This window comes from Apteryx mantelli, chromosome 25 (assembly GCF_036417845.1).
Source record: "Apteryx mantelli isolate bAptMan1 chromosome 25, bAptMan1.hap1, whole genome shotgun sequence".
Taxonomy (NCBI): domain Eukaryota; kingdom Metazoa; phylum Chordata; class Aves; order Apterygiformes; family Apterygidae; genus Apteryx; species Apteryx mantelli.
In genome coordinates, this window is record NC_090002.1 from 7,484,103 (window position 1) to 7,508,540 (window position 24,438).

General features: G+C 51.2%; 1 protein-coding gene and 1 long non-coding RNA gene across 3 annotated transcripts; both read left to right on the plus strand.

The window, feature by feature from the left end:
• Positions 1-687: 687 nt before the first annotated feature.
• BAK1 (BCL2 antagonist/killer 1) lies at positions 688-17,966 on the plus strand. 2 transcript variants are annotated; one of them, XM_067310755.1, is made up of 6 exons: positions 688-802; positions 5,152-5,271; positions 13,069-13,204; positions 13,331-13,474; positions 15,788-15,968; positions 16,165-17,966. In XM_067310755.1, exons 2-6 carry the CDS (start codon positions 5,184-5,186, stop codon positions 16,267-16,269), a joined length of 654 nt encoding a protein of 217 aa, XP_067166856.1. In that variant the 5' UTR covers positions 688-802; positions 5,152-5,183; the 3' UTR covers positions 16,270-17,966. The 2 variants fall into 2 exon arrangements, with proteins under 2 accessions (XP_067166856.1, XP_067166857.1); XM_067310756.1 differs by having other exon boundaries at positions 13,072-13,204.
• Positions 17,967-18,920: 954 nt separating this feature from the next.
• LOC136994218 (uncharacterized) lies at positions 18,921-21,861 on the plus strand. The gene is made up of 2 exons (XR_010886349.1): positions 18,921-20,986; positions 21,024-21,861. It is a non-coding gene; the product is annotated as an uncharacterized lncRNA (long non-coding RNA).
• The last annotated feature ends 2,577 nt before the right edge of the window (positions 21,862-24,438 follow it).

Below are 24,438 nucleotides of genomic sequence, written 5' to 3' on the forward strand. Positions count from 1 at the left end.
GTGAACTGTCTCTGCTGCCAGAAACACTTTTTTTCTGGCACAGCAACTCAGAAATTTCCTAACAGCGACCAGAAATGGTCTAAAGACTAACAGGCCTCCCGGCCTTACCTGCTGGGGAAACTCAGCAGAGTGCAAACCAGTCGTGTTAAGAAGCCGCAGGGATGTGAAAGGTACGAGCTCAGGAGATAATCCCAGAGGTTTGCAGTGACAGAAAGGCCATAAAATCACTGGGGAATCCCCAGAGGAGCCAAAGGCTCCGGGGGTGTCGCGGCGCGCAGGGCGCCGTGATGCACCTTGGCATCGCTCAGCACGGCGGGGCAGCCCCAGACCCCGCGCCCAGCGAGGCCTCCTGCGTTGCACGGCATCCCGCAGCTGGGCTCTGCCCCCGGCCTCACCCCAATTCCCCTCTAATCCCCCCAAGCAGCCTCTTTCGCTCAGCCCTCTCCGCCGGGCCCCCAGCGCTGGGGCGGCCCCCCCCCCCCCGCGGTGCACGGCGCTGCACGAAGCGGGAGCCCCGCGCCGCAGCCCCTTTCCCACGCTCCGGCCGGGGAAGGTGCCTCTAGAGGGAGCTGAGCCCTGCCCGGGTCCGCGTTTGCATCTATGGTCTGGGGTTGGGTTTCTAGTTTTTTTTTTTTTTTTCTTCTTCTTCTTTTCCTCCTCCTCCCCGTGTTCGCTTCCTTCCCCCGCGCCGCTGCGCTCCGGGGAGGAGGCAGGAAGGAGGCAGCGGGGATGGAGCAGCTCCCCGGAGGGATGCACTAGCGCCCCGGGACGCCCCGGCCCGCCTGGTCCCCGCCGGGACGCGGTGAGTAGCGGGGACCCCCCGGGACGCCCTTTCCCCGGGCCGTGGCTGCCGGGAGCCCCCGGGGTGCCAGCGGGCTCCGGGGCAGCGCAGGCAGGGCAGGAGGGGAGGGCAGAGCCGCAGGGCCGCATCCTGCACCGCCTGGGGTGCTGCACGCGTGCACAAGGTTAAAACACGCAGGGGAACCTTGCCGAGCGGCGCTGAGTTGTTCGCAATAGCTGGCTGCTGGGCCGAGGCCGACAGGTCTCACTCTGAGCTGGTTGTTGCCCCAAAGAGGGAATGTTGCCTCTTTTAAAAATATATTCTCCAGGTGTTTTTTTTTTTTTCCCCTTGGGAGGTCGTGCCCCAGCTGGCACCCCCACGCAAACACGTAGGGCTCAGGGGTTCAGGGCGGACAAGATGGTTTGAATTGCCAGTGGGAAAAGCTGCGCCTCGCTGAGGACCCTGGTGAGGTCTGTCTCGCCCCGCTCTGGGCTGGGATCTCGGACACGGGCATCGCACGTGTCACTTTGCAGAGACTTGTCCGCGCAGTTTCCCGCCCAGCAGCGCTGGGGCCCGCTGGGTCGTGAGCGCGCAGGCTGTGGTGGGACCCTGGCTGCGAGGTGCGAGTTCCCCTGGGCTTGCGGGCTGGCTTGACCCTGGTGGCTTACCCACCCCGGTGGATGTGGGTAAATACAAAACTGAGCAAACTCACTTGCTTGCTCTTCTAGTCCAGGCTGGGAAGAGCAGGGCCAATTCTGCACTGTCCACACGGGGATGGCAGCGGGGCCCAGGGATCCCATGGGATCTCTGCCTCAGAGAGGGCTAGATGCCAGACATGCCAGGGCAGGTGGCCCTCTGGTCCTGTGTCCACTTGCTTTGCATCCCGTGTAGGAGTCGCCCCCGTGCTCTGGTGCACGGGCCTGAGGCCAGGCCCAAACCGCCTTTCCCAGGGGATGCTCTGTGCATTTCCTGGTACCGGATCTTTGTAACATGTTGACGGGTGACTTCAGAGCCCTGTCAGAAGAGCCAGGCTTATTCACAGGGGTTGGGGCTGCTCCTGCTTGTTTCTGCAGATCCTCTCCCCTCCTGCAGCTTGCAAATCCACCTCCCTTCCTGGGCCAGTCCCACCCGTCCCCCCTGTGCCCAGGGCTCGGGCACTTTCCTTTGGAGAAAAGCTGGGGGAGGTGAAGTGAGGGGTATATCATGGGGACACACAGGAAACGTGCCAGAGACATTTAAGCGAAGGGAATGAGGGTGAAACAAAAAAACAGTGAGGCAAAGGTCCTTTTTACGAGGGACAAGGGACGGCTGAAAGGCTCCAGGAAGGCTGATTCTTTGCATGGCATGTGCTCGTTAATAAAGATAAGACTCCTGTGCCATCTCGGAGGTGTTGCTAAATCCACATCTGAAGTTCTGCCTGCTGCTTTTAACCCTTTATGTCCTGCAGCTGTGAAAAGTCAGGGTGGAGATGAATCTTTTAGCATCTGCTGAAAGTTAGACACTACTCCTAGTAACCCAGTATGATACTGGGGGCCTGCAGCTTCCCACAACCCCTCTCTTTAGCCCTGTCTCAAGCCCTGGCGAGACTTTACTTTCTGCAGCCTTGTGCTGTTTTTAAGTATATGGGCGTCCCATCCTCCTTCACACCCCTCCTTAATGCCTCCCAGCTCTCTCCTGCCATGATATTCTGGTAGCAAAGGGGGAATAGGGCAAATCAAAAGGGCATTGGGCTGTGAAGCAGGAGGAACGGGGGCAGCAGTGCTCTCGATACTGCCGTGAATGGGCTTTGACCCCCGGCAGAAACTGGAAGCAATCCTGTCTTGGGAGTTCATTAGGCTTGCAAAAGCAGGAGTTTTGGGGTCCTGGGGCAGCAGGGAGGTGCAGTCAGAACTCGGCCCGTTGTCACTGGGAACGGGCCGTGGGCTGGGAGTGTGCCCAGTTGCCTGGGACGAAGCTGCCAGGCCTGGGATGTGTGCTATGTGCGAGAGGGCCCAAGCGTCCCATGTTGCAAGGGAAGAGAGCGCTGCAAGAAACTAAATCGAGAAGGAAACTGAAAATGAAAGTTCCTCTTAAACGATGGCAGCAGACGCAGCCTGCCACACTCACTTCCTAAGGGTTTGGCCGACGGTAAGCGTGAAGAATCACGAGTCAGCTGCTTCTCAGGAACTGGACTCCTGAGGGCCTGTGCTCACCAGACCTCCCTCAGATCCAGCAGCCAGAGCCACATCAGAAAGACTCCCTGTTATTCATGGCTGAGGGCTGCATCGGGGCAGGGGGCTGATGTTAAACGGAGTCAGCTGCATGTACAGATGGAACTGTAAAAGCTCCAGAGGCAGTTCAGTTCTTTGGCTGGAAGAGTCCACATCCTACACGAGGCTAAGTGCAGTCTTACTGCAGTGTAGCAGCATGAGGTAGGGTGGGAATTCGTACCACTTTGGTTACCCGCTATATTCAGAGACCTGCCCTATGCCTGTTCTTGCTTCCTCTTGCAATGCACTGAGGCCTTCATGTGAAAGACGGACTGCAAGTTTAGCCTTGCTGAGCACTCTAGGAGGGCCTGGGGCTGGAGATGCTAGCGGAGGAAGTGAGAAAGGATTTCCTCTGTGGAGGAGGGGACGGGGGCATGTGCATCCGGTCCAAATACTCACTGAGCTGTCTCCACCGCGGTCCAGAGCAGAGACTACTAGCAAGGAGAGGAGCCGATCTGGAGGCTGGGTCTCTGCTGATCTGGGCAAGTGGGAGCCAGTTCTCCTTCCAGCTTTATTCTCAACCCCGACTGCCGATCCTCATCCTGTTTGCAGCTTTTCCTTGGTGTCCTTGGGGATGGAGATGTTTGATGGTGGGGAGGAAAAGGGAAGTCCTGTCCTGGGAGGCCTGTAGGAAAGAACAGCACCTCCATCTGTTTGTTACTAGGGCTCAGACTTTGTGAATGCAGATATGCAAATAAATGGTGGTTTCCTAAGCCATCCTGACAAATTTTGCATTTCTAGCCCCCCAGCCCCACCTTGACTGGAGACTGTACTTCACACAGCTGTTTATGGTCTCAATATGTTTGTTTTCTTTTTTTTCTGAATAAGCTTCAGTGTGGGATTGTAAGCTTGCACCACGTGCTGTGCTCCTAATCTTGATGTAGGTGGTTATTTCAGGTCATTAACCAGGTCATTACTGCTTTTTTGCCTAGGATATGATTTAAACTTTTGGGTATCAGTGTGTCTTCATGAATTTAAAGGTGGTACAAATCAGAATAGCACCATAGAAGACCTGCCAGTTTAGCCTCTTAGAAAGTCTGACCCAGGAGCGTGTACTGGCATGTTAAACAAAAGGCTAGGAACTGCGGTGATCTCTATCTAACCCTGACGTTTACCGTGTGGCCTCGCTTCCTTCCCTGCAAAAAGCAGGGGATGATGTCAGTGTGACTAGCAGAGGGATAAAGAAGCTGAGGAATGCAGTGAGAAATTTGCAGAGGCCTAAAACGCAGGTCTGGATTTAGGATGCCTCTGAAGTCTGGGGGCGGTTGGAACTCTGTATTTGGCTCTCATTTAATTTTCTTATTCTGAGTGGAGCTCAGAAGACATGAAGAACAGGGGAAATTAGAGCTTCTGGATGTAGAAAAATAGAGAACTCATAGAAGTTGTGGAAAACGAGTAGGAGGTGCTTGCAAAGAGACAGCACTGTCCCTGGGAGCGACACGAGGGAGCTGAGCAGCTCAGCGCGGTCACGGGTTGGTCTGTGCTTGCCATGCTCTGAAGTGTCGTGACTGCAGTTTGGGGGAGCTGCATTTTGTGGAGCTGCGGAACCCCATGGCACAGCTCCTGGACAGCTCTGCGGAAGTGCTGCCATCCAGGAGAGCCTTCCGGGTGCAGCTGGGGATCTCGGAGCCTTTTGTGTTACGATTTTGCTTTCACCCCAGCATGAAGCTGCTGCAGATGATGCTGTTGTATGGGCTGGGTGAGAGCCAACGCAGTCCCCATGGGACTTGCTGAGCAGGCTGGAGGAAGGCTGGCGGGTTTCCCGTGAGGGTGGGGAGATGATGAAGTGGGGTAAGGAGTGGGCATATTTTCTGGCATATTAATGGCTGCAAAGATCTTACTGAGAAGGGTCCGGAAGAGAGGAGAAATCTAGCCAAGGAACTTGGTTTGGCCAGGAATCAGGGAGAGAGTGTGCAGGGAAGGGAGGAGCCAGGGCACTTGCAGAAATAAAAGCAGGCAGCGTTTCTCCTCTGAGCCCTCGCCTTGGCCAAAGGGGCTTCCTAGTGCTGGCCTGAGAGGTGCATGAAGGAGCAAGAGGCTTCAAGTCTCCAGTTCTTTCCTCCTGTGTTGCTGCTGACTGGTCATAACCTGGTTCACTTATACTGTCTCTCACCACTCCAGGTAAAGCTGTTACTCCAAAGCATCTCTCTGCAATGGCCTCAGGGAACGACGGTGACCCACCAGGCGCCCGTGTACGCTGGGATGGTGATGGGCGCAGGCTGTCACAAGAGGTCAATTCAGGTAAAAAGTTTGCTGTGATATTTGGGGCTGGGGGAGGAACCATTTTCAGCTGATTCCCTTTTTTCCTGCTATGTTTCTTTGAAAAGAACACTTTTTTTCATACCTCCAGGGCCTTTTGCAAGACTGGGATAACAGGTCAGCACTGGATTAGTGCTGTGGGCAGCAAAGGGGACTTGAAAGGCATGGAGAGAAGAGTGTGCAGGGAGCTGTCAAAGACTGGGGGATGCTGGCAACTCTCTGTGTGGACAGGCTGAGGCAGGCATGGGGGCGGGTGCAGAAGGGAGCAGAGGTTTGGGCGTGAGGTGCATTGCCCCAGCTGGTTGCCTGATGTAGAACAGGTGCTTGGCATCATTTACTTTCCCTTCCATGAGCACAAGATAACCAAAGGTATGTGATGTTTAAAACATGCAGAAGAACATGCCTTGCTGAGCAATGCCTGGTCTCAGACAGTTGGTTTCAGTCTTGCTGCATCAGCTGCTGGATAAACTCAGGTCTCCAGTGTGTCTTGGCATAGCAGCAATGAAAAGTTATGGATCAAGAACAGCAAGAAGCATTACCTTCTGTTTCCCATGTGTGCAGAGCCCAGCAGACTGTGTAATTGCATTTCCCAGTAGTGGGCGAAACTGGGAACAGGGCCGAAAGAAACCTGGGAAAAACCTCAACTCCCATTTCATCCTAAAATGATAAAATGCCACTGCACAGAGAGCTTTTAAGCATGGGTGACTTCTTAACCTGTTTTGCAGGTGGACTTGTAAATAAGGCTGAGTCACTGCAGCTCTGTCAATACTGGAGATTAGAAGCTATACCTAACTGTTTATGCATTTGAGTTCAGATACAGCTCAGAGCTGTTTTATTGGCCTGATTATGTTACTTGTGCTGTAGTATTGCCTGCGCTCCTCTCCACCTAGGAGTACCATTTGTGCTGGATCCTGCATGAATACATCAGAGGAAAAAACACATCCCTCCCTTACCAAAGTCTATAAGGCATGAAAATAAATAAATTAGAGCAGTTGTTTACGTATGCTGATTTCCTGTTGAGGCCGATGAGATGCTGATGTGAAAAACAGTGAGAGGATCAGGCCCTAAACTCTAACCACACCATTGCACGGTCACACTTCCTGCACGTTTGCAAACACTTACTGGCAGCACTGGCATCCCTCTGCTTCTCAAAATTCAAGGGAGTCTGCCTGGAACTTGGAGGTGGGATCTCTATGCACCTCTTAGGACAGAAACCACATGGACTCCAGTGGAAGCAGAAATGTGCAGCTTCCACCAACATGTGCTATAGGATTACTGGGTGGAAGAGAGCTTTCATCAACAGATACTGAACCAGGTTTTCATTTAGGGCTCTATTTCTTTGTTTGTTTATCTTTGGATGCGGGAGAGAGTGAAGAGATTTATCTGCTACTCAAGGATTCATTCAAGTGTTGTTCTGAGCCCTTGTTCTGCCAGCTGTTACGTAGGGCATGAACAAGATGCTGCTGTTCCTGCCTAGGCTGGGTGGCAATTTGCACTTCTTCTGTTTTTAGAACATTATAGACAAAGGCAGAAGCTTCATATTCCTGGCAGTATGTGATGAAGAGGAGGAGCAACTTAGCTCATGGACAGTCATGCAAAGGGGAGCGAACATTGCAGAAGGAGGGGTGGGAGGCCCAGCACCAACAGTGCTTAACAGAGCTCAGGAAACAGGGTTCATGCTTCGGAAAAGTAACTCATTAACCTTCCCCTACTTCAATTCTCATCTGTAAAATGGGGGTGGTAGTGCTTCCCTGTTCAGACACATTGCCAGGGTACACACAAAGCTATGGGAATGGTATGTATAAGTGCACCGAGGTTCAGATCTGCGGGCCGCAGCTGAGCTCCCGTGGCAGTCCTCACACTTGCAGGCCATGCCGAATGCAGCTCAGTTCCCATGCATGAACAGAGGCTAGTCCAAATGACTTTGCATTTGCTTCACACTAAAAGTGTGCACCAAGACAGTAACTGCGGCTCAGCTGACCTGTGGGAACTTGTTAAAATGTTAATGAGTGTCAGGGCCATTGGACAGAACTAGACCCAGCTCTGGGCTGGAAAATCCTCATAGTCTTCTCTTTGTTCTCTCCCTCTCATTTTTCCCTTTTTCTTTTGATATACCAGTGATGAGAATATTGTTTGTGTGGTCATACTTAGCTCCTGTGTGGACCATGCTAGCTGGAATCCTAAAGCACTTTGTTAAGAAAGGTGTAAGTATTGCTATATCCATTTTTACTGCTAGGGAAATTGGGAGAGATTTGATGCAACTCTCTACAAGGATGTCGAGCGTGTCGGAGTTGTGCATGGAAACCCAGCCATCCCAACTCCCAGTTTGCAGTGTTAAAGTGGCAGCTGTTTTCTTCCTCAGGTTATCTGGGCTTTCTCATTTGTCTGTGTGTTTAATACTCACGTAACATACCTAGTGAGGATTAAGGCTTGCTCCTTAGTTGTTTATCTTCAGCTCTGGCCTTGATGTTGCATGTGAAGTGAAGTCATGAACTTATAAATAGTTGTTAAGGGATGTTGGTCACACATCTTGAGTGGCTCCATGTCTTCATCTCCAAGACCACCTGTGAAATGAGTAGAAAAAATATGACCTGCCTGTTTAAGTCTAGACTCTCGCAGATTCTGTAGAGCAACCAAAAATACTCGAACATGCTCTTCTCTTGTCTGATGCCTTTGCATTTCCTATCCCCAGCGCAAATAGGCATACAGCATTGGACTTCCCCATTGAACTGCATCTCCCATAGATATGGCTGCATGTGATTTACAGGAAAAAAATAGTCATCCTTAAGGCTGTGCTGGGGAATAACCCTGCTGTGGAACTGCCTTATGGCTCCTTTATCCTGGCCAGCGAAGGATGCTCCAAGGGCATCTTTTCTGAAAGACCTGGTGGAGCAGGGGGAGGCACATTGCCAGAGCTGGGATGCCACCCATCTGTGGGCATCCCCTTGAGCGCTGGGGCCAGCTTCCCTTTGCAGGCTGGTGGCTAAGCAAGCACTGGGGCAGCGAAGTACCAGAGCAAAACCATGCTGCAGCCCCCAGTCCCTACTGCAAGTCTGTAGCTCTGGGTGTGTTGCTGGGATGCCATTGAACAGCTTGTGTTTTCTCTGGCACTGAGCACTGCGGTGACTTGCTGGTAGCAGAGGAGTAATAGAGAAAATCAGACTTTTCTAAAGAAGTCCCTTGACAGTCAGGGACCTGTGCCCACACCTGTAACTGGAGGGGAAACATACACAAGAAAACAGCGTGTAGGAACATGAGAATTAAAGTAGGATCTGGACCAGAAATCTCCCTTATCAATTGATGAAGTTCCATCTTAAAACCAAGGGCATTTGCCTAATAGCTCTGCTGGGAGAAGCTCACTCCTCTTTTGGGTGGGAAAGGTATTTTCTCCAAAGAGCAGAATAGGAGGAAGGGCTTTGTGCTGTGCAGGTGCCTCCAGGGAAGGCAGTTTTTCATTTACCTGTCTAGAAGCTCTGATGGGGTGCAAGCTGGGCAGGATTATGCCAGCATGAGGCAGCATCAAGTTGATCAGCCTTTGGTCCTGGACGGCATTGCTAATGGCAGGCGATGGTTTTCACAGCCTGGCCCATTGGAAGCGAACCCAAATCCAGTCACGCAGCCGCTGCTCGTCCCACGCTTGAATTGCAACTAGCATGAGGTGAAGCTGAGCTTCCCCTAGAGGCAGAAAGCTCCAGAGACCATTCCTGATCCCCTGAGCTGTCTTCTCCCTTTGGATACAGGTTGAAAGGCAGATCTTAAACAACTGCCAAGATGTTTAAGATCTCAAGACACAGGAAATAAAGGTATTAGAAGCGAGGTTGTCTCAAACTTCTGGCCTGGCTCAAATCGTGCTTAAACCTGTGTGAAGTCAAGAGCACCTCTGCTGGCGTCCTGGCGTGTCGGGATTCTCTGGCGGCCTGTCCCCCTTGGAGCTGGTGGATCTGTGAGTGCACAAGTGCTGCCTTGGCACCTTGCGGGCTGCCAGTTGCTGCTTCCAGGCTGGATATCAACCTCTGTGCAAACAGATGCACCTCTTAGTGTAGTTATTGCCTATCTCCTGAGCTCCAAAGGGATGCTGCCAGGTTACATCTGTCATTATTACAGTCTACAGCAGGGCTATTTAATTTAGTTGTAACAAGGTCTGATGGATATCTCTGCTGAGGCCTGCCAGTTTCTACCATAGTGCAGCTGCTCCCTGAGAGACAGGAGCAGTGAGAAATAAAGGATCTTGCACAGAAATGCAGATGTTACCCAGGCCTTGACCGGTCTCAAACATGCAAGGTTATTGATGGTGTGAATCCAGGCAAGACACTGCTGTTGGGAGTAGGTGTGGTCCAGATGCCGAGAGTGCGGTGGGGAACGGAGCAGGTTCTCCCTTGCCGGGCGGGTGTTTCATCCCGTGCTGCAGTGCCGAGCAGCCTGTGAGCACCTTAATGCAGCCCCCAGGATCCCACACAGCGCAAAGATCCCAGCAGAGCTCCAAACCACTTTCCCCCACTCCGCTGTGGGCACTGGGATCCACAAGGCAAATCTTGATCCAGAGCCTCTTTCTTTGAGCAGGAGAGACACTGAGATGGTACCAGTAGGTTCATGGATAGGTTAGCATTTGGGGGAAAGAGATGTATATTCTTCCGTCCTTGTGTTACTAAAAGTAACACCCGGGGTTATCAAAAACAGGAATTTTTTTGTACTCGTTTCCTCTTTTGTTCCTGTAGTTTGTTTACTTGCTGCCTCTCACTGAAACTGTGAGTCAGTCGGTTTCGTTTTCTGGCTCTCGGTGGAGCGCTGGAGCGCTCGCAGGCGCCGCGTCCGGCTCCTCCATAAGGTGGGATTTGTTTACCGCCAAATAAACCTGTTCCTGCAAAACAAAAAACCAATCCCCTGAAAACACAGCGAGCAGGGCTTGTCATTTCCCTTCACCTTTATTTACACAACCCGAACTCTGTGTAATCTGACTCTCCGCACGACAGGTCCCCTCCTGCAGCCCATGTGGGGCCAGGCCATGTCCCTGGAGTCATATATGGGTCACGTAGATGTGGCTATCCCGGAAAAATTCTGCTGTGACTGGCATGGCACGTTTTGGATACTTGCAGGGGTTTACGGGGTTTTACAGGACAGCTGTATCTGTGCTAGGCCAGATCCGCACGTCCCTGCTCTGGGACGCAGCTCGGGCAGGAGCATCTCTGAGCTGGAAATGCAGTTCGCAGCTGCAGGGTCGGGCTGGCTGGGGCTGTCGGTGCTGGGGGGTGGATATACTGGGATGCTGGGAAAGGGGCTTTAGTTGGGCTTGCTGAAATAAGCTGCATCGCTGTTAGAGAGCAATGCTGGCAGAGATCTGCAGATATCTTTATAGTGGTGGAGTGATTTCAGTACAGCGTATTTCTGAAGCAATCACTATTTCTGTACCAAAAACATTTCTGGACGAGGCCTGAACTCTGACTAGGCTGTACTGCAGTAACGGGTGCCTGGGGTCAGGGACTCGCCGTGTGTTTTCAAGCCATAGCCACGTTACCAGCACATCTTGCAGGATGATCGCCCAAGGCACGGGGTCTGCAGGGCCCTGCTCTTCCGACATTCCCGTGAGTAGCTAGTTTATTTAAGGGACCTGGGCCCAGTGCTTTGCACCCTGTTTAATGTCTGTGAAACATGAGGTCTCCAGCCTGTATGGGGATACCCTGTCAGAGGGCAGGGCTCTCATATGTCCATGCTATTTCTGTCTTCTATGACTTTTGCATCATGGATAAGAAACCAGGAAAAACTGCATTAATTTCCCAGTCCCAGAACTGATTCCTCGACTCCTGCGAGGTGACGTAGCTGGGCTGCCGACCGGTTGGGAGCCTGGGCTCTAGGCCAGGTTGCTCCTCGAGCCAGGCTGCACTCCCTAGGCCTGCAGTAACTGTGACCTCTAATCAAAGAAGTCGCATGACAGCCTAAGTACTTTCCCCAGGACCTATGTAATAAGCATGATAAGGTGTCCATCACCATGGTATGTAGGGGACTGAAACACCTAGCTGGGCCTTTCCCTTCCCTGTTGCAGCACATAGCGGTGTGGGCACAGGGGGAACGCTGCCTGCTCGTCCGTGCTGCGGCGTTTGCCCTTGTGCCCTCCGCGCGTGGTTTCCAGACAGTCACAGGTTTGTTGACGCCAGATGCTGGTTCCTTCTGACTCACTTCCTGCTTGTGCGCGGAGCCAGGTCTGTTTTCGCGCGCTGTCAGAGCCGGGTTACATTGCTGCACGGGCGCGTTCCCCCGCTGAACCCTGAATACCTGGCGTGCCAAGCCTCGGTTGTTTATGAGAGCGAGGGGAGGAAGCCGCGGTGCCCAGAAACAACCCCAGCCTCACCCACAACAGCCCCAGCTCGGCCCCTGCCCCGGCTGCAGCCTCCTACCCCCGCGTGCTGCGCCCTGCCAGGGGCTTATTGCTTCCACAGGTATTTGTTATCAAAGCAGGGGATTTGGGTGTCCGCTCACGCAGAGCGGCGACGGACGGCTGTGTTGGAGGAGGAGCAGATATTCTGTCCTTCCTCATCACCTGGCTGTTTATGTGCTTTCAAGGAGCCGGATGGAGAGTCACCTCTCTGGGGCTCACAGTTTACTTCAAAAGCTCGCCTCCTTTCTGTCCCAGCCACGGGCCATGCAGAAGTCACAGACCCAGCCCTGTCATTGCTGCTGCCAGGCTGATGGGTGTATGTGAGACTGACAGCGTGTAATCGAATCGGCAAGATATCTTAAAATGACCAGTGTTACTTCTACTTGCCACATCATTGCTGATACCTTGCAAAAATTCCCTGTGGGACTCACAGGGGCACGATCATGGGAGATATTTAAAAAGAAGAGCAGATTGTTAGGAATTATCCCGTAGGAAACAACCCTGCATTGTCTGCTGGGGAATGATGGGCTGCACTGGATTGAGCCTTGCCTCCAGTTTGTTTGGATCTGAAAATGTTTGTGCTGAGGTGTTCCCTTACCAAGAGGTGGTGTCACATGAAAAGAGCTGCCAAGTGCAAGCATTTGAACATCTGGTTTGTTTTATGACAGTCCTAGGACTGTGTCTTGCCAAAAATGGATCCAAAATGTAGGCCTTTGCCCCTAAAAATCAAGAATAGCTCTCAAAAAGCTCAGTTTGAAGCCAATTTATGTTGGATTCTGTTTGTTTTACCTTCTGCTGTTCAAATGTTTAGAGCTATGATCCCCAAGCATTGCTCTGCAACTGCAAGGGGAGAAATACTGGTAGTCTTAGCTGCAGTTCTCACATGTCCTGGTGACTTCCAAAATGCCACCAAGTTTTGCAGCTGAGCCCTGGCAGAAGGGTCTTGCCAGCTGATGAGAGCCGCAACTGCCTGAAACGTGAGCACTCTTTGGGCGTTCACGTGGGGAGAGAGGGGCCGGGGGGCAAGACGTGGGGTTGCACAGCGAGGGGAAGGATGCAGATCTCTCTGGGGAAGGGTGTGTGAAATCTGTGGGGATGGGAGGGGTCCCGTTGCCCTGCAGAGCGTGGGGAAGTCTAAGAGCAGGTGCAGAGTCTGGCTGCGAGGATGCTGGGTAGGGGGAGCTTGCACTAAATTAGCTTGCCTCGTTAGCCTGCAGAAGGAAGGCAGCAAAGGGAGAGGAGGACCACCAAGGATACACAGGGAGTTAAGAGCTGGTTAAGCAGAGGGCCAATGTTAGTATAAACAGCACAAATTTAGGCTGGAAATGAAGGAATGGTCTCCCTCCGACCTGGGGAAGGGGTGGGGAGACGAGCTGCTCACTGGACTTTGCCCCTTGTCTGTCTCTCAGAAGACCAGGTGGCTGAGCAGACCGAGGAGGTGTTTCGGAGCTATGCCTTCCACCGCTACCAACAGGAGAGAGAAGAGAGAGGGGAGGAAGTGCCCATGGACCCAGAGATTGCGGAGATTCAGCAGGAGCCAAGCAGGTAAAACCCTGATACTCACTCTACTGCACATCCCTAAACCCCATCCCGAGCCAGGCTCTGTAATGGACCCGTCACTCCATCCTGCTTACCGGCCTTGCTCTCTTATGCCGTCTCCTCTCTTGGCAGCACGGGGAGCCTGGTGGGAAGACGCCTGGCCATCATCGGCGACGACATTAATGAGCGGTACGACGCGGAGTTTCGCTGCATGCTGAAATCCTTGCAGCCCACCAAGGAAAACGCCTACGAGTACTTCACCAGGATAGCCTCCAGGTAAGGCTGCCAGCTCCCCTGGTGCGGGCAGGACACCTTCTCCTGTAGGAAGCCAGAAGGAAAGGTGAGACTGTGGGCAATACATAAAGCAAAGTGTCCAGCTAGTCTGTTTAAAACCTTGCCACCAACCTAGAGCAACTGCCCTCCAAGCTCTGCCCCAGCACTCGGACTCTGCTGGTCAATTCAAGCTTCATCCCCTGCCCTTCAGTCAAGCTTCAAAGTTCACCAGTTGTTTTCTGCCTGTCTGCTCTTGCTCCTGCTGCTGCACACTGTTTGGACAGTCTTCACATGGAAATCGTCTTGGCTGCACAGCAGCAGTCCTTGCACAAGCTGATTGGGGTCAGAAAGTTTGGGGGACATGGCTGGAAAATATGACTTTGCACATCAGTAGCCAAGCGAGAGTCCCAGTTGTCCTTCAGGGATAAAACCAGTCTTGGACGAAGACAGACCTGCTGCCATTCCCACTGGCGCTTGCTTACTAGCTAGGAATTCCTGATGGTTCAGGCTTTCCAGAGGCACAAAGCAAAGGTGGCTGCAGGGAGGTGGGGCAGGTACTCGCTCTCCTTGGCACTGTCCGCTGAGAACAGGATCAGACTAACTCAGGATGCAGTATCACGCAGAGCCTGCAGCTGTCTAGCGTGGGTGATGCCTGCCCAGCTTTCTCACTCAAAGCACAGCTACAGGGTGAAGGCAAAGAGAGAAGTTTTTGCCCTGATCGTGCGAGGCATAGGCTTGGATCTGTGTCTTGAGCAGGTTCACACCGGTTCCATCGAGGTGGCTCTGGAAGGTCAAACTGTGCTCCGGGGGGTTTAATTCTCGCCTCCATCTCTGCGTTTTGTCTGTAGGGAAACTGAGAGACTGTGAACATTAAATGGTTTGCCCAGGGTCATGAAGAAAACCTCTGGCAGTGCTAGGAGAGAAACCTGGGTCTCTGGGTTCCCAGCGTGGCACCCTGGGCCCGAGCCCTCGCTGCTCCTCTGAGCATGCCTGGCTCTGACGCAGACCCGTCCCCGTGCACACTCTGCTCGGTGTATGTTGTCTAACTGCCTCTCTTCTGTCCTTTTCCTGCTCCCCTGTCCTTGGGAAGCCATGCTGCGCTGTTTTCACCGCTTTGCCACCCTGAGGCGGTTAACGCACCGCAAACAGGTAAATTAACCTCTGTCCCTCTCTTTGTGCCACCTGTTTCGTTGTTGTTCCTTCCCCAGGCTTTAACTTCCCTCCCCCTGTGCAACATGTACTTTGATGACAGCTCCACGCATAGGCTCTGCACAGAGGACAGTTCCCTTCAGCTTTGCAGACAGGAACAGCTGTGATAAGGCACCAGATTAAAACATAGGGCCTGAGTCTAGTCTTTCTTTTTTTTTCTTCTTCTTGCTTGCCTTACTGGAAAACAGGGGGGGAAAAAATTTCAAAAATTTGTCTAGCTAAATCTGTGCAAGACCAGCACCTAGTGATGCAGTTTGTGCCCATAGCAACCCAAACCTGGATCCAGAGCAATAGGTATCAGCAAGGCTCATTTGGGAGGCCCCTTGGCCCATGGAAGCATCAGTCCAAAGCAAGATCAGGTTTTGGCCCTGGAGGGCTTTGTCTATGTTGGAAAAGGGAAAATCCTGTTCTACACACTTGGGCCCTATATTTAAACTTCCTAACCTCTGGGTATGATTGCACAAGCCAGGGATGCTTTGGGACAGGTGGATTTTAGTTCCTGCTCCTGGTTACACGTGTAGCAGCTATGAACATGCTGTAGTCCATGGCCTGATGGCTTAAACTGGCGCCGATTCCTGCTTAACTTGTTATAATACCCTTGTCCATGAAAACATGGGTAGCTCAGGAGCTACTCCACAGGCAGCTGATGTGCCTTGCAGATTCAGGCAGGGATCTGATGGAAAAGCAGGATGGATGGGAGGGTGGCAGGACCACAAAAGCCACCCCAAAGCTTCCATTCTAGTTATTTGGTGATAGTAGCTGTATAGACAACATTTGGAGATTTCCTTTTTCCTAGGATAGCTCTAACCCACCTAACTGAGGCAAACAGTGGTTGTGACTGAGACTATGCTTGTTCTGCTCTGAAAGCACGGCCTGGTTATTCATGACCATTTGTTGCTTAGCCACAAAATCACTACTTTGTCGGTGTGGCTGAGGTGCACCTCAAGGGCCAGTGCAGCATCCCAGGCCCTGCTTTGCAGCCAGCACTGCCCCAGAGCCAGCAGCCTGGGCAATGTAGGGATGGACGGCCGATGGAGGTCCAAGCCAGCTACGGCAAGGTTTTCTTTCCAGATGTGTTACTTAAGCAGACCATCATCTTTGTTTCAGCTTGTTCGAGAGTGGCATTAACTGGGGCCGGGTGATTGCACTGCTGGGCTTTGGCTACCGCATGGCCATCCACGTCTATCAGCATGGCATAACAGGTTTCCTCCGCCGGATTGCCCGCTACGTTGCGGAGTTCATGCTCCGGAACCGCATTGCCCAGTGGATCGCCCAGCAGGGAGGATGGGTGAGTGAGCTGGGGCACAGGCTGTCCCAGGGAAATTCAGGGGCAAGGGGAGCCACCTGGTGAAAAGTACAGGCCAAGGACTACGATAATGCTGGGGTTGGTGGGATTACGCTGATGTGAGCAGAGCAGAAACCTGGCCCAGGCAGAGTGCAGGTGCGTTTAATGGATCTTCTGATAACTCTCTGTTTCCTGTCAGGTGGCTGCACTCGATCTGGACAATGTTTACATGAAGTATATGCTGGCGGTGGTGGCCCTGGTCATGGTGGGGCATTTAGTGGTACGACGCTTCTTCAGGCCCTGACGCAGGGACAGAGGCTGGGGGGTCTGGCCAAGCTCTCTCTCAAATCTCTGCTCTGCAATAACGACGTCTCCCAAGAGGGGAGGATTCAAGGAACCTCCGAGAGAGAGAGCAGCTTGGACCTATGACCCTTCCACCACAGGGCGCAGGGTCTCTACCATTCATGGAAGCACCACCAGGAGCTACGGAGAGAGGCAGCAAGGGGGGAGGTTTGACTTTGTCATCTGTTTTATGCCTCACTTAGCTGCTGAGAAAAGAGCATCATTGTGACACTCCTAGCATGCAGCACTGAGACAGGAGAACAGGTTCCTCTGGCATAGAGACTGGAGGAATGAATGGGTTATGATAATGCTTCTGTATGTGTGTGTATATGTGTGTGCATGTGTGTGTCTTGTCCACTCTGTGCTGTTCTCAAGAGCACTCCTTGGGGCAGGTGCAGAGCTGATGCGTTTGCTGATGGCACTAGCCCAGACTGTGCCTACATTTGAAGAGGGTTTGCAGCCTTGGTTGCTGCAATTCTTGTTTGCAAGTCACCGGAGGGGCAAACCATCATTAGAAAACCTGTGGGGGGGTTGCCTTCACCTTCCCTCTGCTCCTGAGCCCAAATACTTAACCAACAACCCTGCCCCTTTCGAAAGAAACACATTGACTACCTGTCATCCGAGTCGATGGTAATATCTGGCAACGCTGGCAGGCAGGTTTTCCACAACCTGAACCTGGAGACCTGCAGCTCTCCCATGGCTAACGCAGGTACTGGGGCTGCATTGCCTGCTCCTCAGCCCTCCTGCAAGTTCAAAGGCTGCATGCCAGCAGGCCTAAGAAGCACCAGCAGGTCTTCAAACACTAAAAAGCTGTGGAGTGACTAACAGCCAGTACAGGCAACACATCTTCCCTCTGGTTCTGCTGGGTGCTTCCCTCCAGCAGACTTGTGCACGGGCAAAAGAGCAGTCCAGGCAGGACCAGTTGGCCTCCCTCGCTGTCAGCAGGAGGCACTGGAATTACATCCAATCCCTCCATCAGCTCTTTGCCTTTTGAACTCGGCTGGGCTGGATGATCCAGGCATGCGCTGTTTAAGCTCAGGGCTGCAGTGTCCAAGCTGCATAGACAGCAGGGCATAGCACGCTGCCCCTTCTGTGGATGGTTTCTTTGGCAAGTGACTTGACCTTGTCCTGTTCATGACTGATGCTTAAACATGACTTTTGGGGAGGGAGGGAAGCAGGTGCCCCTCTCCCATCCCAAATCTTTATGACTTTTGCAAAAGAGGGGGAAAGTCCCAGTGTGGACCGTGTGGTTCAGCTCTGTCTATTCTTCTTACTCCAGGGACTGTGTAAGGCTTGAAACTGTGACTGGCTCTGTCTAAGCCAAACTCGCCCTATTCCAGCACCCCTATGCTCCTAAAGCAGTTTGGCCTGCTAGGGGGACCTTGGAGGTAGGATGCCTCCTCTCCAAATGCAGACAGAGCCCTTCTAGCCTGGATCTGGGCAAATGGGACTAGCAGTAACATAACCCTAAACAGGCTGAGCTCTCCTGCCCTTGGGGGCCTTGCCTGGTTTTCCTGCTGCAGAGAGGGCTGGGGGGTCACAACTGACACTGCTCTGTGACTGTCTCTGTGGCATGGGGATCACCAAACCAGGGCAGAGCCAGTCCCACCTGCATCCTGCCTGGTGACACCTGCTATGTGAGAGCCCAAGGGCAACGGGGGGGGGTTTCTGAGAGATCTTGAGAGCAGCCCGTCTGCCCCACTGTAACAAAGGCATTCCTGATAGACATTTGTCTAATCTGTTTTTAAAAACCTCCAATATTGCCTCTGCATATCACTGATTCCTACCTTAATCTTTACCTTCAGAAAGATTTTTCCTCAATGTCTATCCCTTGCTTCAGCTTAAGCTTGTTACTCCATGTCCTGTCCAAGCCCAGTGACAGGACAGCTTATTTCCTTTTTCTTTGCAGCTGCAGAGGCTTAGTGGGACCAGCCATAATTTATCATTTATCATGTCCCTCACGTTCCTGTCCATTTTTAACCTAAGAGTTACAAACTTTCCAGCCTCTTTCTGCATCAGGGTCTTTCTGTGCTTATCTTTTTGACCCTGACTGTTTCTGCAGTATCCGTTTTCCTGGTGGAGTGCCCCCGGCTGTGCTCACTAGAAAGGCATTAAAATATTTGCTATAATATTCCTCTTCTATATATCGCTTTGTTTTGGTTGCTTTCTGAGTTACACCTTTGTGCTGAGCAGCACAAATCTCCAGTGGATTGTCTGTGCCCAGGTTTTGCAGTTGTGCTGATACTCTTCAAGTAGTAAAGCGCCCACGTATTTCACTCGCCTCCTTACAAGTGCATTACTTTGCATTTATCCACACACAGCTTCATTTACCATCATGCTGCCTGTTCAACTGTCTTTAGCAGGTCTTGAGATTTCCTGACTCTTCTCTGGTTTGAACTTGTCTATGTAACTTAGTGTCATCTATAGAGTTTACCGTCACCACAGCTTACCTTCTCTTCCGGGTGAAAACACCACCAGATGGAGCCTTTTTGCCACAATGAAAGTGAACTGCTAGTTGTTATTTTCCTTTTCTCTTAATCAGTCACATTATACACATGCCACTGTCCTCTAGGCTAGCTGTTTTCTTCAGTCATGTCTCCAGCAGGACTTTGTCAGAGGTCTTTGGAAAGAAAAAAAAAGAGAAGTACATCAGCATGTCCTTTCATTCACTACTTTACTGACACACTCCAAGAACTCTAACAGTTTGGAGGAAACTTCTGGTCACACGGAAAGCCATGCTGCTTGTAACTTATTGTCATCTTCCAGACGAGATGTTTCACCTTGCTAACCAAATTCAGATGTAAGGCTAGCAGACTTTAAAAAAAAAAAAAAAAAAAAAAAAAAAAGGACATTTTTCAGCCTTATGGTAGATGATCAAGCCTTGGTAAAGTCTGTGATACCAGAACCAAGAAGGAAACTTTAAAAACAGGTGCTGTAACAAAGGAGAGGTTCTATTTTTAACTATTTTCTCAGGGGATTTGCAGGGAGGATTGTCTCAGGATATCAGCATGTTGTCTTGCTCTGCTCTCATCTCTCCTAACCTCAGTGGACAACCTTCCCTGGCACTGGTTTCCAAGTAGAGAAAAGCTTGAGCTGGGAATGTGAATGGGGTGACTGGTCTGTAGTACTGTGTCCTGTCACTGGATGGCATCAGCACTGCAGATAAAGCCACCCAGGTGCTGGCTCCCAGGAGCAGAACTCCCACTGAAGGAGCAACCTTGGTGCAGGTCCCCCTCTGCCCAGGTGACCTTGGTGCTCATCAGCTGTGGGATCTATCACTCTGAGCTGGCTTGTGCTGTGCTCTGACGCACAGCAAAGGGAATATCACTGGGTTTGTATCTGACTGCTGTTTGGGAACATACCAGGTGCTTCGGGGCATCAGGAACAGGCTAAAAGCAGGGTCTTCCCCTCTGGATTTGCTGGGCGCAAGGCAGACTAACATGAGAGGGTCTGGCCCTCCCCAGAAGTTGAGGCTGTCTGTAGGAGTTGGTGGGCCCTTTCTAGAGGGCCACAGCAGGTATGTGCTTAGAAGCCCCACTCAGCAGAGTTCAGGCAGGGGCCTGGACAAGGTACTTTAGGCCACCTTGACTATATGCAGAAGGCTTTTGCTTCTTGGAATGGAGCCAGCAGCTGCTTTTACAAAAAAGTGTTTCTGCTACAGAAATAAAAGCTCTAGAAAAAATAGGTTCTTAGAATAATCCCAGACTTTCCTCACAGGGCCAAATCAGCTGATTTATTCTGATGGGATAAAGACCTGATCAACTACAATATTTTTAACCAGCTTAGTTTAACTGCCAACCCAGTCACATATTGCACTTGTACAAAAACTAGACCATCTGATGCACTGAATAGCAGGGGTCTCCTGTTGTCACCTTCCCAGCCACCGTGGTGCTACTGGGGCATGTCTGCCCCTGCGGCTTTGGCTTGTTCCCCTGGTAAGCAAGGGAAACAGCAGCAGGCAACCCTCAACTGGAAAATGAGGGCAGGAGATGAGGAGAAGGCTCTGCCATGGTTGTTCACAAGGAGAGGATAACCCCAGATTGTTCACAAGAATCACTTAGGTTGGAAGGAAAGTGCACCCCCACTTAGAGCAAGGCTGGCTAAAGCCACTAAAGGGTTTGGTGGACAGTTGCTGAGCAGGCATGCCATTTTGCTAGGATTGGTGACCAAGCCGGGGTTGCATTTGAGGAAGGACTGGCTCTCTGGGATGCTCAGAGCTTAGCTACACACACTGGTACCAGCATCTACCCAGTTTGCTCACTGGGTAGGGAGAGGAACCGAAGGCTTGTGCTATTTCCTTTCTCTCCCCGCTCCCAGGATCCATTGCATGAGGTGGATTCGGTATCCTGGTGCCCAGTGAAGGCCAGGATATATTGCAGCAGAGAGGTGTGTGGGTGGTGCCAGTCTCCAGGTCTCTGCCCTGGAAGGGCTGTAAATGGATGCAAGTCAGGGCAGCTGATAGTAGCCCCACTCAAGGCCACATGCCTGCACTGTTCCTTGTACCTCTCCCTGCTGAGCCCCTACATGTCAAGGATTGCAGGGAGAAAAAGGGGAATTCCTTTCAGCTTAGAATTTCTCTGCGCCAGCAGCTACCCCAGAAGAGGTGTAAGAGAAACAAAGTGCAGGGAGGTGTCCAGAGAACTCCTGGTTCAAGTAGAAGTGTGTGAGATTTGAGGGAGGCAGGGGGATTAATTCAGAAGGCTATAATCATGGGAGGCAGGGGGATTAATTCAGAAGGCTATAATCATTGCATAGAAAAGGGATGAGAGTCTGAAGGGTCTCATTTACTGAGCCTACTTGAGGTCATTTTATACCCCACCCGCTCCCAGCTCTTTCTTCCTGGATGGAGGAAGCTGTTTGAGCCAAGAGTTTACTTGTCTGAACCCCCCTTCCCTTTTTATCCATTTTGCATGCTGTGAGACAGAAGAGCCAAGCCCTCCCTGCCAAACACTGGCTGCATTGGAGCTCTGGCTGGTAGGGGCCAGCGTTGCTCAAGAGAGACAAGTCTCGTAGTGGTCAGGAGTGGTGGCAGCCTCTGTGAAGCTCTGAGTGTGTAACAGGTTTTACATGTATACTTGAAGTCACACTGTCACTATTAACTCTGGTTCTGCCTTGCTTTTTGTCATAGCATCAAAGTGTGTGGTGTTCCACACAGCTCATTCCCCAACCCCTTTCTGTTCTCCTCCAGCAAGTCCTGGTCTCTCCCAGCCCTGCAGGAAGAGGACAGGGTACATGATGGAGCAATAAACCATGCTTTGCACTGACTCCGGAGGGGAGGGACTGATAAACACCTTTCCTTTCCAGAAGGAGGAGGAGAGGAAGGAGGCAGACTGGAGACCACTGGTGGTCCCAGTGGTGACGGGGAGAGGGCGAAGGAGCTCTGTCTACGGGACAGTTCTCCCCCTGGGCAAGCCATCTTTAAACAGCAGGCAAGGGGGCTGTGTGGAACATAGTAGGTTGCTTTTACCAGAAGAAAGTTTCTTTCACAAATAATTCTGTTTTAAAATGATGTAATATATATATATTTGAAAATAAAAAGGTACATGCAGTGCAAGCTCTTCTCCTGGCTGTGCTGAGGGTTTTCTTCCAGGAGATATGCTCCTTTGCAGGGTGTCCTATAGTTAGCTCTTGGCTGCATCATAAGTTCCACTGCACAAATTTGCACAAGCTACTTAGTCTCAGCCTCAGTTTCCTCATTAGTATATGGATACCTTCTTATGCCTCTTCCAGCTGAGGAGCAAGAGGGAGAGAGAGATTTGCTCCTGAACCTTGGCGTGCCATCTCAGAGAGATGGCGTCCTGACAGCTGATGCTGCAGGAATGAAGAAGAGACAGTTATAGAAATCTGCTGTCCCATCAGCTGCTGAACCTGCCCAGAAGTTAAGGATATTATCTCTGATGTGTCCACATTTCCCTGGCAGGAGGCAACAAGAATAGGAAATTGCAAAAGAAAAATCCATTACAGAGGCAGACAACAGGGTTCTCAACTGCCATAAAATACTCCAGCAAAGGAAAGGGCCTATGTGTTCTTATCGGAGACAAGTCCAACATACACAAGACAGGGAGGTAGGTGCTACCACCTTCCTAGATCAGAAGGATTAGGATGACAGCAGTACCAGCTGCTGGCTAACTGTTCTCACCAATTGCACAGAGAAGCTGCACCACTAAGCAGAACTACAGCTGGCACAGAGATGGGCAACTAGGGCTTCAGTACTTCTGCAATAGTCACTGCTTGCCCTAGACTGCCTTTCCCAAGTACCAGCCCAGATCCCTAGGCTATGCTGATTTTAACCCCTCTTTTTTCACATGCCAAGACAGTATACATCCCCATACCAAGCTGTCCTACAAAAGACCTTGTTCTCTTTCCTGTACCACTCTCTATTGCTCAGAGACAAACTTTGCCATTTACCTGATTTTCACCACTCACAGGGCTAGCCTGGATGCCAGCTTCCCCCAGTTCTTCCTACTGGGGCTGCAGGGCTCCAGCAGTGTCCATAATGGGTAAGAGCAAGCAAGGGATACTGAGGAGGCTGTGATGCCCTAACACCACTCCACAGGGTATGACAGGTGGGGCTGTGTGCCTTGTTAATGAGCACATGCTTCACTAATGAGTGCTAACACATCCCACCTGTGCTAACTGCCACCCAGTCATCCCAGCCTGCAGCCACTTCTGCTAATACCACCCCATCTCTGGAGCAGAACACACAGCATCACTACATCCCCCACATTTGGGTTGGGAGAAACCTCCTCCTGGAGCATGAGTTTCTTGGTTGCTGGTTGCGATGAGAGAAACCGAGCTGATGAACACACCGCATCCTTCCAGTTTTCCTTGATAGAGATCTGTTGTACTGGTTAAAAAAAGTAAGGGGGTGGGGGATGGCAGGATTTACAGAGTTACTGTAGGACTGCAGTATAACAGAGGTAGCTTTTCAGTAGGGATGGCTCTACCTTGTCAGCAGGCAGAACAGCACAGCTGTCATCTTTCAACCAATTTAGCAATGAATCCAAGTGACTCAACAACTCCCATCCCATGTCATTGCAAACAAGTCTATCTATCCATCAGAGCAATGGCATTTTCATTCCATTACCCTTCACTCACCCTAGGAGCCTAGGATTTCTATCTCTGAATGCCAGTCTGTTAAAATAAAGGATGAGAGGCCAAGGGCAGAGCATGCTAAGGGATGACGCCTGCTGGGATGATCTGGGACCAGAAGGTGCTGGAGAGCCTGAACCCAGGCCATGCCCCTTTTCTGCAGAATTAATCCTGGGGAATGTGTATGTGAGCATAGGGAGACGGAGAGGAGATTAAGGTTCTAGTTATAAATTGCTGTAGAAAGGGTGGGGGTGCAGGCTTTCCACACAACCAGCCAGCATCAGAGACTAAATAAATACCCTCTAGTTCCTGGCTTCTATAAATAACCATATCACACAGTTGCCAGTTGGTACTTTGGGATCACCGCAGTGAGACTCAAGTTAGATCAGAGTACTCCCAGTCATGCAGTCTTGCGCATACCTGGTTGACCTGACAGAGACAACCTGCACACAAACACACACTGCTAAAGTTATATCCCTCGCCGTCACTGCCTCTCTCTGTGCAAGTAAAGGTTAAACTTTAACAAAAGATAAATGTCCCTAATTAAAAAGCCAGCTGCTCCTGTAATCCACTTTGTGTCTTGCCCCAAAACCAGATCAAGCTCCTAATTAAATTACCAGGAAAAATTAAGGCCGCAATTTTATTGAACTATTTGCCTTTGGCCATTCAAATAGAACTGACCGTAAACGAGAATCCAAGATCTGGTGGCAAATTAAATCTAGATCTGGAATTTGAGACAAGTACCTTGTCTCTAAAATTGGATCAAACTCTGAACCACCCTGAGTTTTGAGGAAATAAAGGTTTTTCTAGTTAATTTCCATCATGTGAAAAAAGAGTGGGCAGGAACTGGGAAACCACACTTGCTTTTATCATCATAATTTTTTAAATATAAATACTTGATTCCCAGACAGGTTTCCTTCATTTGGTATATATTTTAAAGATTTCCAGCCTTTGGCTATGACTCAGCACACTGTCATTACAATGTCAGGGATACACTTCCTCCCAGGGACTTGCTCACATTCATTCATCTCATGCGTCA